This window comes from Ixodes scapularis, unplaced genomic scaffold, assembly GCF_016920785.2.
Source record: "Ixodes scapularis isolate PalLabHiFi unplaced genomic scaffold, ASM1692078v2 PGA_scaffold0__279_contigs__length_252992795, whole genome shotgun sequence".
Lineage (NCBI taxonomy): Eukaryota > Metazoa > Arthropoda > Arachnida > Ixodida > Ixodidae > Ixodes > Ixodes scapularis.
Window position 1 is genome coordinate 58,400,327 of NW_024609835.1, and position 14,575 is coordinate 58,414,901.

Sequence of the window (14,575 nt, forward strand, 5' to 3'; positions counted from 1 at the left end):
TTGTACACAACGGTCATGTCGAACTCCTGCAGTCGTAGGCTCCACCGGGCGAGGCGTCCGGAGGGGTCTTTCAGATTCGCGAGCCAGCAGAGCGAGTGGTGGTCCGTGACCACGCGAAAAGGACTTCCATACAGATATGGGCGAAACTTTGTTATTGCCCAGACGACAGCAAGGCACTCCTTTTCAGTTGTTGAGTAGTTCCTCTCCGCCTTAGACAGCATCCGACTCGCGTATGCGATGACTCGCTCTGCCCCGTCCTGCCTTTGAACTAGCACCGCGCCAAGTCCGGTGTTACTGGCGTCCGTGTGGATCTCTGTATCAGCGAACTGGTCGAAATGGCCTAGAATCGGGGGCGTCTGGAGTCTTCGTTTCAGCTCATCGAATGACCGCTGGTGTTCGTCTGTCCATTCGAACTTTACGGCGTCCTTCGTGAGGTGCGTCAGCGGTGCGGACAGCTTGGCGAAGTCCCGAACAAATCGTCTGTAGTAGGCACAAAGACCGAGGAATCTTCTCACGGCCTTCTTGTCAGACGGCGGCGTAAATGCAGCTACGGCGCGGGTCTTCTCGGGGTCCGGGAGAACACCTTTGTTGCTCACGACGTGGCCAAGGAACTTAAGTTCACCATAGGCGAATCGACACTTTGTCGGCTTGAGTGACAGGCCGGCGGTCTTGATGGCTTGAAGCACGGCTCGAAGTCGTTTCAGGTGCTCGTCGAAATCTCGTGAAAATACCACGACGTCGTCAAGGTAAACGAGGCAGCTCTACCATTTCAGACCTGCCAGCATGGTGTCCATGACACGCCGGAAGGTGGCTGACGCTGTACAAAGTCCGAACGGCATCACTTCGAATGCGTATAGTCCGTCGGGAGTGACGAAGGCAGTTTTCTCCCGGTCGCGTTCGTCGACTTCAATCTACCAGTAGCCACTCTTCAGATCCATCGACGAAAAATATCGGGAGTGGCGCAGTCGGTCTAACGTATCGTCGACGCGGGGGAGCGGATAGACGTCCTTCTTCGCCACAGCGTTCAGTCGACGATAGTCCACGCAGAACCGCAGGGTTCCGTCCTTCTTCTTTACAAGGACGACTGAAGACGCCCATGGACTTCTTGAGGGTTGAATGACGTCGTCGTCGAGCATTTCTTGGACTTGATCCTGAATCACCTTCCTTTCCTTTAAAGGGGCGGTGCAATGATTTTAACACTGAACGAATGTGCAGCTTGTATTTTTTATATTGTTTACTTCGGCAAAAGTAACGGAAAAAGTGCCACCATACACCAAAATACCTCTATTTCCTTGCGTAATAGTAAAATAAAAAACGCTTTTTTTCCCAACCTGCGGCCACATGGTGGCCGCAAATGGAACCTGTGGTGTGACGTCATTCGGAGTGGTTTTTGTAAGTGATAGTGTTAGGCAATTGTAAGCTTGATTTAAGGTTAAGTTTAAAAAATCTTGTTGTTTAGGCATGCAGAAACGCTTCAAAAGCCTAATATTGGCGCTAAAAGGGTATGAATTATTTGTGGCGCCATCTACCGCAAGTCAACAAAACCTGCCGTCGCCGTCATCCGTCGACGCCCGAGGCGCTTACGGCGGCTACACGAGCAACCCGGACGTTTCGACTTTCCCTCGCTCGACGGAGTGCGTTGGTCGTGGTCCGTAGTATCGTGGTATCGTTATTGTTCCTGGTGTCTCGACTTCGACTTCGACTTCGACTGCCCGTCGCGTCGCGAGCATCTTACGCTCGACGTCGCTCAGGCCGTCCGCCCATGCCGCCATGTTGGTCGGGGATCGGCGGGAGAGCGGGAGAGCGGCGAGCCTGGCCAGCCGGCGAGCGCCGGGGAAACGGAAGCCAGAAGAACCCAACCGGAAACCAACGCCACTCCGAATGACGTCACAGGCGAAGCTGGTGCCGCTTCAATGTTGAGTTGAAGGGTGCCAGAGATACCAATTTCTTTTATTTTTTTTAGTGAAAACTAGGGCAAGCAGAAAAGAATAGTTTTCGGTCCTTCATTTTATATGTGGCCGGGATCAATTCCCGCAATTAATTAGCCAAAGTCCGCAAATTGTTGCACCGCCCCTTTAAGGAGACTCGATACGGCGACTGATGGACACGGAGCGCGTCGTCGTCTGTAATAACGCGATGTTTCGCCATTGGTGTTTGGCGAACTTTCGACGACGTGGCAAAACTAGGGAGCCTTCATGTGCGCTTTGCTAGGGTGATGCCACCCTTTGTAATACCACTCGCCGACAAACCAGCAGCCATTTTGTTCCTCGGCGATAATCCGTGGGGCTTATAACCCTCCCGGAAACAAGCACCTTATCTCAGAAGTTCGGAGCAGCGTTGTGGAACCCACGGAGGGAGGATTAGCATTTTCCCCCTCGAATGGGATTACCGATGGACACAAAGGCCACTTTCCGGCGCGCGGGAAAACAATGAGAGGAACAAAATGGCGGTGGAAGAGGGTGTGGGAAAGGGAAACAGGCAGTTGGCATCACTCTATGCGAAGCGCACATGAGGGCACTCTAGGCAAAACAGTCACTGTATTCGGCGAGGAGATCAACCAGTTGCCGGCGCTTAGGAGCTGGGCAGGGGGTAAAGGTGGGTGAGGAGGAGTGGCAAATCCCGTGCGCCGACATCCTGGGTCCCGAGTGAACGATCGCAAAAGAGAGCGACAGAACACGAGAGAAAGAAAGCAACGTTGCCATGGTAAACGCGAAGAGTGAAACTCTCAGCAATATAAACAGTGATAATTTAACGTTGTAAACTAAATTCTGAGCTATTCTAACGCTTATAAAAAGCAATAAAGTCATCACGCTGCATTAACTTCCCTTCTGTCGAAATCTCGGAAATCTGGTGGTTGCGCAGTTTCGTATTCCTCAACCGCGCCTGGCCGCGCCCCACCGGCGAAGCCGGGTATATGGTTTAGTTTAGCGTTAACGCGAGGCCGTACATCTGCGCGCTATGCAAAAAGAAAATTTCGAAAGGAACGCGAATATCTTTCCGCCGGTAAGTTCGTGGATTGTTGAAGTTCACGAAACTGCTCTGATGATGTAACCATGTTTGGGACCCCGAGGGTCTGCCTGCATGATCCGCCGCTTGCGGCAGCCAGAATGTATGGGAAAATGGCGGACCTTTTCCTCTAGAGTTAGTATGTATGATCTCTATGGAGCTGGGAGCTCGGGGTTGATGTCGATAGACGGCGGCGGCGTGCTGTTCTGTTGTGACAACGAGGTTTCTTCGGAGACTGCGGTGACCACGGCTGCGCCTGAAACTCCTCAATGTGGCCCACAGTGGTACCCTTCGTTAGGTGCTGCGGCTCCTCTCGGAAGTTTGTCACAAGAACAGTTGTACGTCCTTCTTGGAGATCCGTTACGCCTCGTGCGACACCGATCCCTTTCTCAAGGAGCAGTTGGACGCTGCCTTCCAGAAGAGCCAGTGTTGCCAATTTAGCGGTTTTCCCGCTAAACTTAGCGATTTTTGGTTCTGTTTAGCGGGATAAATTATTGTTTTGCGGGCGGCGGGATTTTTAGCCGGTTTTTGAAACCTTGGCGGTTTTTTTAGCAATATACAAGTTATATCGATTTACTGTCAACTATGCACCTTTCATATCCATAAAGACAAGGATAATAAGCAAGAGTCGCCTTCGCTTACTCTCAGTAATCTTCTGGTTTGTGAGAGTAACGCCTGTGACGTCATCAAAACATTAAGGCGTAGAATGTCGGAACATGCCTCCCTGTTTTGTGCGCGCACGTTTGAACAGCATGAATGTCTCAATTTTCCTTTGACGTTTTTTCACTGTTTCGTGAAATGGGCGTGGTGAAGTACGCTCAAAAGTTTAGAAAAGACTGGCTATAAGACCCTAAACTCAGACTGGCTACTGGAGGTTCCTGGTGATAGCAGACGAGCCAGGTGCCGCTATTTCAAAACAGAACTATCTGCGGAGCATGTGGATTTGGTCGCGCACGCTGCAACGAAGAACCATGTTTCGACCGCTGCATCTTTCTCCTCTGGTAGCAGACGACTCTACGAGTTGAACGGGTCTGACTAATCACGCACTGCTGAAGGGTCCCTTGCCATGTTCGTATGCGCTCACTCGGCAATTTCAAATTCGGATCACCTGGATGAGCTGTGAAGTGGCGTGACAGATTTCTAGTCTAAACAAAAGGACAGCTTCCTTTCAGATGGCATTGATATCATCTATACTGTTATTATACCTTTGTCAAAAATTAAAGCAAAAAAAAAAAAGTGTCTAAAAAGTGGTTTTGCGCTGTGTTTTGGATTTAGCGGTTTTTTAGCGGTTTTCGGGATTCCGACTGCGGGTTTTTAATTTTTGAGTTGGCAACACTGAGAAGAGCTTTACCGTGCACGTTGTTGTTGACGGACTATGATACTGAATGGCGGTTGTTGCACGTTGGTTCCTGACCGGCGAATTTGATTGTGTACAATTGTGACTCGCGAAATGGCGAAAAAGCGAAACGGCGAAATGGCGAATAACAAACAGCCAGTGGAAAACCAGCAGAGCCCACGGCTATGGCGCAGTGGGGAATCTGGCGACGAAGTGCGCATAAAGTGCGACGGATGCAGGAGGTGGGCCTTTCTGGAAGAAAGCCGTTACAAGGATGTCTCGGAGGCGGAGGAAGACACAGACCCGTTCATTTGCAACATATGCACGAGGCAGACAGAGCTGGAAAACATGCATGGGATGCGGACAGAGGAGCTGACAGCGCTGGTGAGCTCCCTGACTGAGCAGATCCGACGGTTAGAGGACCAGGTGGCGAGTACGGCCAGTGCGGCTACCCCAGAGCGGACACACTCCGGCAGTGTACGGTCGGTTTTGTGTCAACCAGTGCGATCCGATGGCAATCGTGACGGTGGGGACATGGACTCCCACCGAGGCAATGCCGGAGAAAAGGACCTAGAAGTCCAGCGGAGCAACAGAGAAGAAACGAAGGCACCTGGTGAAACCAGCACTCAACAAGTCAACACAGCGGCAAATGTGGAGCAAGAGAAAGCTGCAGAAAGGACGACAGATGCGGGACAACAGAGCCTAGAGAGTACGCTGCCCTCGAGGAGTTCGGACGGAGCGCGAACCGACAAACGGAAACACGTGGACGGAGCAGAAGAAAAGGGTGATGCAACAACTGGCTTCCAGCGACCACCCCAGGGTGTGACGCGAGAGGCGATTGTAGTCGGAGACGACAACGTACCCCGTTTCGCACGCGTGCTCGACAGGGAAGTAGGCGATAGCCGACGGCTGGAGGTGCTGTACAACAGGGAGGCAACAGCAGAGGTGGCCGAGAAACTAATTGAAGATTATGAGAGTCAGGCACGAAAGGTACGCCGACTTTATGTGCTCCATGTTGGCATCAAGGATTTGCTGCAAGGAAGGAGGCCAGAAGAGATTGTGGACCATCTCAGGAACACATGGTCGAAACGAAGTGACGTCCTAGCCATCTGTGCAGTGCCTGAGGTTGCAACTAGGGGAAAGGCGGTTCAGGCTGCAGCCATGTCACTGAATGTGAAGTTGGGAGACCTCTGCCAAGAGCTGAGGGCAACATACATCAACCTCAGCAAGGACTTGTACCATGAGGACATGACCAGAGATGGACTGCACTATAGTCAGGAAGGAGGAAGGAAGGTAGCAGACCGCCTAGCCCGGGTGAAAAGTCGTTTTTTAGGTACGCGCAGACGAGGCAGAAGTATGAAACAAACACAGCGGACCAGTCAACTGAGTCAAGGGAGCAAGCACCAGGAGACAACAACACGAGGCAGGGAGATACCAAACCAGACGTTTCACTCCAGCTGGGTACGAACTGCAAAACCGGTACGTCCACAGCGGTGCGGTCCAGGCGACCAAGAACAGCGGTAAAACGAGGCAATGTCACAGACGGAGAAAACGTGGCCCACCCACCGCCCACAACACCCAGCAGAGCAGAGCTTTCCACAGGCCAACCCCTTCGTAGGGCTCCCGCCTCCACCTCTACTGGAACCCACACACCCCCAGCAATGGGGGCCCCAGCCACCAGTGCTAGTGCAACGGAGACCCGAGGTAGCTCCTATCCCCCACCTGTTTTCAATGGTGGCACACATGGTAAACTGCCAACTGGGGCATGTCCTGGGACGCCAGCCAGCATAGGGTTTCCCCTCGACACAGGGAGAAAGGGTGATCGGCAAATGAAGAGGTCACAGGAGCGAAGACGAAGACGCCGAAACAGAAAGGTGGCGAGAAAAGGAACGAAGGTGGCTTTCCTAAATATGCAGGGAGGACGGGGAGAAGGAAAGTGGAACGAGGTTGCAGCCATGATGGACAAAGAAGAAATCTCTATCTTTGGGCTGGCGGAGACTCATCTACGAGGAAAAGAATGCCCACCCATTTTCCCAGGTCTGGTTTGGGAGGGCTGTAACAGGCAAGGTGAAATGAGGAAAAAAGGTGGAGTTGGAGTCCTCTTCCGAGACAATGAACAATGGTCCAGAACAAAAGTGGAGTGCTGTGAACATATGTGGATGAGGGGCACAGTGAAGGGAACACCGCTGGCAGTTGCAGTGGTGTACTGGTGGACAGGGAAAGGATCGAAGGAGAAGAACAAAGAAATGGCCACGTGCTTGAATGAAGACGTCCAGGAGATGAGGAACCATGGAGATGACATAATTCTCCTGGGGGACTTTAACGCACATATTGAGGAATTGGACGGTAGGAGGGATGGAAACGGGCAGTACCTACTTGACTTGATAGAGACCAATGACTTGGTACTTGGAAACACACTGAGCACATGTGAGGGAAAGTACACCTGGGTATCCGGAGACCGAAAGTCATGCATCGACTACATCCTCATGTCCCCGATGATAAGTAGAAAACTGGTCAGGGTTACCATCGACGAGGAGGGTGCGGTCAGTGTTGGCAGCGACCACAACAGAATCTTGGCTATCTTTGGAGGACCGAGGACCACAGGCGCTACACGTAACTTGCCAAGGGAGCGAGCTCTACGAGAGAACGAGATTGAAGAGATTGCCCGTAAGCTAGAAAAGGTGGCAAACAGAGACATGACCTATGAGAGCATTGTGAATTGCATTAGCATGGAAATTAAGATGAAGAAAGGCAAGGGCATGTCAACGAGGAGGGAATTAAAAAGCTGGTGGCACCCGGAAATCAGACAAGCCATCAACATTCGCCAAGAGGCCTGCAGGTGTCATCGGGCAGCGAGAGAAAGGAAAGTGAAAGAGGAACTTTGGGAGAAGTACAGAGAAGCCAAGCTAAAGTGCAAACAAGTGGTCCAAAGGAGAAGAAGGGCAGTGGGGAGGCATACACTGCAGGACTTAAAGCGAAGCGGAAGAGCAGCACCCAGGAAATTCTGGAGGCATATGAAACGCCTAGGAAGGCCAACAACAGCATTACAACACCTGAAGAGTCCACTGACCCTGGAAATCGTCAAGGACGAGGAGTGTCTCAGCTTGGTGTCACAGACTGTGGCCAAACTGCTCCAAGAGGAGGCACACCCAGGGGATCCACGATATGAAATTACACCTGGCACAGGAGGGCCAGCACAAAGGCAGAGCAACAACACGTGGGAAGAGACCCCGGAAGACTCTGACTTGCTGGAAGAACCATCGAAAGTGGAAATGCACAGAGTCCTTCAGAACATGCAAGCGGGCACAGCCATGGGGCCGAACAGGGTGCCGATGTGCGTCTTGAAGAAAATGGGACCCAAGATGAAGGAAGCCCTACAAGGTGCACTTGGAGATGTCCTACACGGCAGAGACGTACCTGAAGATTGGAGGCACGGGAGAGTGAAGCTCATATATAAGGGAATGGGAGAGAAGACAGACCTGACAAACTACCGGCCCATTACTGTGACCTCCACTATGTATAGGGTAGGCATGCAAGTCATAAGACGCAGACTGCAAGGCTGGGCAGAGCAGAAACATGTACTGGGCGAACTCCAGAACGGCTTCAGGAGTGGCCGACAGCTCGAGGACAACCTGTATGTGCTGACCCAAGCAATTGAGATTGTACAACAGGAGGGGAGACACCTATGGGCGGCTTTCTTGGACATTGAAAAGGCCTATGATTCAATCTCCCACTCAAGGCTCTGGTGGGAACTGACACAGATTGGAGTGCCAGGTTCAGTGCTTGAGCTCCTCCAAGAGCTGTACAGGGACACAACGGTTGTGGTGGAATGGGAGGGCATGAACACTCAACCAATCCCAGTGACAAGAGGCTTGCGACAAGGATGCCCCCTTTCCCCTCTCCTGTTCATGTTGTATATGTCTAGATGGGAGACAGAACTGGAGGAGTGTGGGAGAGGCCTCAACCTGTCTTACATGGAAAATGGGCAAATGGTGAGACAACATCTTCCAGGACTATTTTATGCGGATGATCTGGTGCTGACAGCGGGCACCTGTGAAGAGATGCAACAGCTGCTGGACATATGCACAAAACAAGGGGACAGACTGGGCCTAAAGTTCAGCTCCCGTAAGTGCAAAGTGCTGAAGTGGGGGCCTACAGAGAATGTAGAGGGGGCTTTGGACACACCGCTTGTACTGCAGGGGGAGACTGTGCAGTGTGTCACGGACTACAAGTACTTGGGTGTACACCTGTCCGCGGGTAGGAACTACATCCAAGCACATGAATCGGCTGTCCGAGCAAAGGCCATGAGGGGAAAGGGAGTGCTGGCAGCAACGTCCATGTGGGCTTTCGACCGCTACGAGGTTGCTCGTAGCCTGTGGAAGATGGTGATGGTGCCCGGACTGACTTTTGCGAATCGGGTGCTGTGCACGTCGTCTCAGACTCGGGAGTTCCTAGAGGTTAGACAGCGGGAGGCGGGACGGATGGCACTCGGGGCACACAGGGGGACTCCAAACGAAGGGGTGCAGGGGGACCTCGGATGGTCTGCTTTTGAGTCGAGGGAAGCGGTGGCTAAGCTGTCTTACGAGAGGCGTCTTTGCGGCCTCGGAGAGGAGCGATGGGCCAGGAGGGTGTTTAAGTACCTCGTGTACAGGAGTGTAAACACGCGCCTGACCAAACGGGTGGCCAGGCTCGCGGGGAAGTATGAGGTACCACCGACCCTGCTGGACGGCCGGCCGCTCCGAGAGGGAGTTGCGGACCTCAAGAAGCACGTGCGGCAGGTCGAGACGCGAAGGTGGACGGAGTCGGCCACACGAAAACCATCAATGACTGTGTATGCGGCCTCGAAGCGGGCGATCGAGCGGGAGCAGCTGTATGATGACTCCAGGGGCAGCGGCTTGCTTTTCGAGGCACGAACGGGGACCCTCAAGACCAGGCTGTGGAGATCGCGATATGACGCTGGGGCCCCAATCACCTGCGTCGCCTGCGGAGCAGCAGAGGAGACAACCGAACATCTGGTGCTGCAGTGCAAGGCCCTCAGCCCGTGCCCCCAGGTGGACCATCTGCCGGACGCGCTGGGCTTCCGGACGGCGGAGCGGGGGGATGACGGCGAGGAACACGTCGAGACCACCAAGCGCCGACTAGAGCAGTGGTGGGAGATTTCCTGGCGGCTGTGGAAGAGGGAGAGGCGAGCTGGGCCGGACGTGCAAGCGCAAGCCGGACAACCGATGTTTTCCGCCCAAGTCGACCTTCCCCACACCGAAGACCCGACCGAAGCTCTACCACAACAAGAACTCGGCTAGGCTTGGCTAGAAACCAGACTAAGCAAGCCTTTTTTTTTTCTTTTTTTGGCAGGCCATCGCCGGAACTTCCGGCGAGCGGCCACCCGTTACAAAGGGACGCCACTAAATCCAAATCCAAATCCAAAGTGCATGGCTGAGTCGGTTATGACGGTGACGAAAACACTCGACCACTCGACCGCGGCGGTAAGTTCACATGGTCGGCGATAACTCGGATCGCGGTTGACGTCGTGTTGGTCTCCACCGGAGGTAAAACAGGCTTTCGCAGCGTCAGCTGGTTTGCCCCGAGGTCGATGACGGCGCCATACTCGCAGAGAAAGTCCATTCCGAGGATAACGTCCCTCGAACAGTCTTGCAGAACGACGAACTTCGCAGGGCACGTCTCACCGTGGATCTCGACGCGAGCAGTGCACCTCCCGACTGGTGTGATGAGGTGCCCTCCGGCGGTTCGTATTTGTGGTCCATCCCATGGTGTGGTGACTTTTCGAAGGCGGCGGGAGAGTCTCCCACTCAAGACCGAGTAGTCTGCTCCGGTGTCCACGAGTGCTGATGCGTCGTGGCCGTCAATGACGACGTTTAGGTTATTGGACACCGCTGCAGGGGCGTCGTTTCGGTCTCTGGTAGCGTTTGAGTGGGGGCCCTCCGACGTTCGTGGAGGATCTTGGCGTCGGTCGTCTTCGGCAACTCCACCTCCAGGGGTTGCCGCGCCTAGTTTCCCCGGCGTGGAGCGAGGGGCGACAGGCTTTCACGTCGGGGTCGGTGCATCGGCGAAGCTGGACGTCGTGGCGAAGGCAACCGGAACTCTCGGCGGGACGCAGGCTCGGGGGACTGAGGTCGTCGCAGGTACTCGTCGATTTCCCGAGGCCGTTCACCATAACGGGGTCGCGGGTCGTTCGGGTGGAACCCGCGTAGCCCGAGTCGACGGTATGGGCATCGGCGGTAGGTGTGGTCTGCTTCCCCGCAGTGGAAGCACAGAGGACGTCGGTCGGGCGTTCGCCACATACCGGTCTTCCGGGGTGCACGGGGCTCCTGACTGGCGTACTGGAGCTGGTCGTCGCGGCGTCGGTAGTGCTGCGGAGCAGGAGAGTGACGTCGGGGCGGCGCAACATAGGCTCGAGGAGGAGGCGGTTGCCGTCGGGGCACTGAGGCGTAAGTCAACGTGGGCTCCTCGGTGGCTGCCACGGCGACGGGAGCCTCTGGTTGGATAGCTCTATGAACTTCTTCAGCTGGCAGCAACCGGCGGATTTCCTCCCGGACGACCTCCCGGATGATTTCGCGGATGTCCGTACCAGGAGCGTTTTCGCCGCTAAGCAGAGCGGTTGCAGTGACGCTTGGATGCCGCTGGTAGTGGGAAGCGCGCGCTTGGAGGGCGCACTCGATGTTTGTTGCCTCGGTGACGAAGGCGTCGACGGTTGCCGGCGTGTTGCGGACGAGGCCTCCGAAAATGTCGTCTCTCACCCCGCGCATGAGAATTCGTAGTTTCTTCTCTTCGGTAGCCCGAGGGTCGGCGCGGGCACTCAGGCGCAGAACGTCCTCTACGAAGCCGGTGACGCTCTCGTTGGGGCCCTGGGTTCTGGTTCGCAGTAGGTCCTCGGCTCTCTCTCTCGGCGGTGGTGGTTGCTGAACGTAGCCTTGAGATCGGTCTTGAAAATGTCCCACGACGTCAAAGAGGACTCATGATTCTCGTACCAGTGCTTGGCGGTACCCTCAAGCGAAAAATAGACGTTGTGCAGGCGCTGCTCGTCGGTCCAGCAATGGTGGCGGGCAACGCGTTCATACTGGTCAATCCAGTCTTCGACGTCTTCGTACTGCTCGCCGTGGAATGGAGCAGCCGTGCGCGGTGCGACGGGCAGATAAACGACGGCTGGAGCGGCCGCGGTCTCCGACTGGTTGGCCATCGTCGTCCTCCTGGTTTGCCTGGTCCTGGGTGGCAAGGGTCCTGATTCCGGGGGTAGGCCAAGGTTCCGGCGACTTCATCGGATCTCGGTCTGGTCTTCGTTGGGTTCTTGGGGGCTTGTGTCCGGACTTGCACTGCGGGAACTCGGAGGGGAGCGCTGCACGGGCATGCGGTTACCCCGCACCTCCACCAAAATGTCACGGGTGGTGACCAATAAACAAGAAATGAACAGGAAGAAATAAACGTTTAATGTGGCGAACTTGTGTCAAAATAAAAGGGTACAAAAGATAACAGAGCGTCGCGGGCGTCGAGGTCGGCGTAGCAGCAGAGTCGAACGCTGGGGCGAAACTGACTCCGGCTTGCCACGCGGAGCCGCTTTTGTACACGCGTTGGCTTCTGGAGCATTCGACGTAGAAGGTTCGACGCGTAGAACATTCTAAACTCGAGTCAGCTAGACGGTTCTCGAATTCACCAGAACATCTCATTACAGTGTCAACAAGATGCGTAGCCGCGGCCAGGAATCGAACCCTGGCCCTTCGCGGGGGAGGCAAGCGCGATAACCGTTAGGCTACGGCCGCGCTGCCTACTTGGCGCGCGGCAATATCCGAGTTTAAAACGTCCCTCTTTCTTTAATTGTATTTTCCTTCGACTAAAAGTTTTGCTTTCTGTACCGCAGTCCCGGGCACTGAACAAAAAGAATTAATGCCCACTAGCTCCCCTGCACCCGACTGTTACCAAGCGAGAACCACACAAAATAAACCCCAAGATAAGTAACCAAGAAGTTAACGAGATCCAGCCCTTCGTAAAGATATTGTTATTATACTTTTAGAATTTCCATGTCGAAAATTAAGTAAAAATTACCTCACTGGAGGAAAAAAGGAACACCGTTCCTTTTTCCGTTCCAGTAAAAATGTAACAATTTCCCGTTTCCGTTCCACCGAGGCAGAATGGAACGGCGGTGTTCCTTCGTTCCTCCTAAAAGGAACGCGTTTCAGGAACGCCGTTCCGTACAACACTGCATACAGGCAATGCTTGTTTTTACCATATTTGAATGGGCAGAACTAAACAAAAGCATACTTTTTTTTTTAATGTGGCTCATACATTCAACATGTATGGTCATTTTGTAACCTGAAGTCCATAAACTGCAATCGTCCTTCTCTTGGCTCTTACGCGTGAATTTTAAGCCCCTACATCATGACCCAAACACCCCCAACACCTCCGTCACTTCGCTAGCTAGTGCGTCAGCCTGTTTACTCAGAATGAGAAAATCATCCACATATATGAAGACTTTGAACCTGCTCGAATCCCGCAGCTTCTCTGAGATGGCTCTTCCGCAGAGACTTAAAAAATGTTGCATAAAACAGGCGCCACACAAGTGCCGATGCAGATGCCCCTCTTTTGCGCAAAGAGATCCCCTTCAAAAGAAACAAATGCGTGCTTTAAGTAAAATGTCAAAAGCTCCAGAAAATGATCGACGTTAATATCACAGGAGATGTGGAACGGGAGAATACCGCCATGTTCAAGACACTCTCTCTCGAAAAAAAAAAAAAAAAAAAAGGTGGGGGAGGGGGCTCGTGAGGCACTGAATAAAAAAGTGCGTTCAACGTCGGACAGAGAATGCATTTCGCATTCCCTGCGTACCTTTTCTCAAGACATCTATGATGCATTTGGAGTTTTGCGCCATGGACGGATCGGTGATACTTGGTTTGGTTTGGTGATGCTTGGTTTGGTTTGTTTTGCCACCTAGACTTTCACACTCCTTACAACCATAAGGTTCTCAACGAAATGCATACTCCCCTCTTGATTTACATTTCTAAGTAATATGGTGCATAGTTACTGAATCTGTTAGGAAGTATCGAGTGATTTTGAATACATTTTATTGTTGTTGTTGTAGCTGATTTTCGTTTTTACGATAATTTTTGGTAACTTTGTATCAGGTAAGCAATCGTGGATACAGAACTCGAATGCCACCTCTCTCCCGCAAGGCAGATTTAAAAGCACCCGCCTTCTTGCGCGCTTTTCTGATGTGCTGTGGCCTCACGAGGTGGCGCCACGGGATTTAAACGTTGCTAGCTTCGAGTCCTCCGACCGACTTCGTATGTTTCCATAGCAAGAGTAGTGCTTTATCCAAACATTCAAACCTGCCTGGGAAATGTTCTCAAATAATGGTTTCTTACCTGAATGAGGATAACGAGGGCAGCCGAGCAACAGCGCTAGCCTCTCGCTCTTTTCAATGCCACGCGGTAGATGCTGCGGGGTCAAAAATGCGTACACAACTCGCGGCCTTCTAGGGATATTTGCAAAACGTATATTAGATGTCTATATCGATGACAAGTCGAATTTCAGTTGGCTATCCACTTTCGTAAAGAAAATCTAGCGTGTTCTTTGCATGATTTAAATCAACCTAGAACGCAAAGTGGCTATCCAGATGGGTATAAATCTGGATCTGTCATCTGGAAGTTGCAAGGCATTTTCCACTGGTGTCTTTTTACGGAGACGGCAGCCGCGGGAACCTCTCCATGGGGTCATCTTGAAGTCATGTGAGCGGACCCTCACTCTAAAAAAAAAAAGTCTGTGCGTCTACTTTCACACACAACACTCGTAGAACCAATCAGCGCAAGTTACGGAGGCAGCTCAGCGAATGTCGATGCCGAAATGTATGTTTGGACCAAAAAACGCAGTCTGAGTTGTGACATTAAGCAACGCAAAACGTCACGCTTGCACTGCTTAATGTCCCAACTCAGTCTGCGTTTTTTTGGTCTAAACAGATGTTTCGGCATCGTCATTCGCTGAGCTGCCTCCGTAAGTTGCGCTGATTGGCTCTATGAGAGTTGTGCGTGAAAGTAAACGCACAGACTTTTTTTTAGAGTGTGTAATGTCAATGTATATAGCTCTAATTGTTGATAACTATGCGTGCAGGACCTACAAAATTTAAGTCTTGTTATATCATTCTTATTAGCATATTTAAATCAAAGATAATATGCATATTTTTGTTTCTCTAAGAAAAAGTTGCGGAGTTTTCTATAATTGAGTAAATTG

General features: G+C 52.6%; 1 protein-coding gene across 1 annotated transcript; it reads left to right on the forward strand.

The window, feature by feature from the left end:
• The first annotated feature begins 8,604 nt into the window (after nt 1–8,604).
• LOC115319186 lies at nt 8,605–9,642 on the forward strand. Its single transcript, XM_042288580.1, has one exon. It carries the CDS (start codon nt 8,647–8,649, stop codon nt 9,640–9,642), a length of 996 nt encoding a protein of 331 aa, XP_042144514.1. The 5' UTR covers nt 8,605–8,646.
• The last annotated feature ends 4,933 nt before the right edge of the window (nt 9,643–14,575 follow it).

Excerpts from the sequence above, each read along its gene's own strand:
- LOC115319186 (XM_042288580.1), top strand. The coding sequence starts at position 8,647 with ATGAGGGGAAAGGGAGTGCTGGCAGCAACGTCCATGTGGGCTTTCGAC.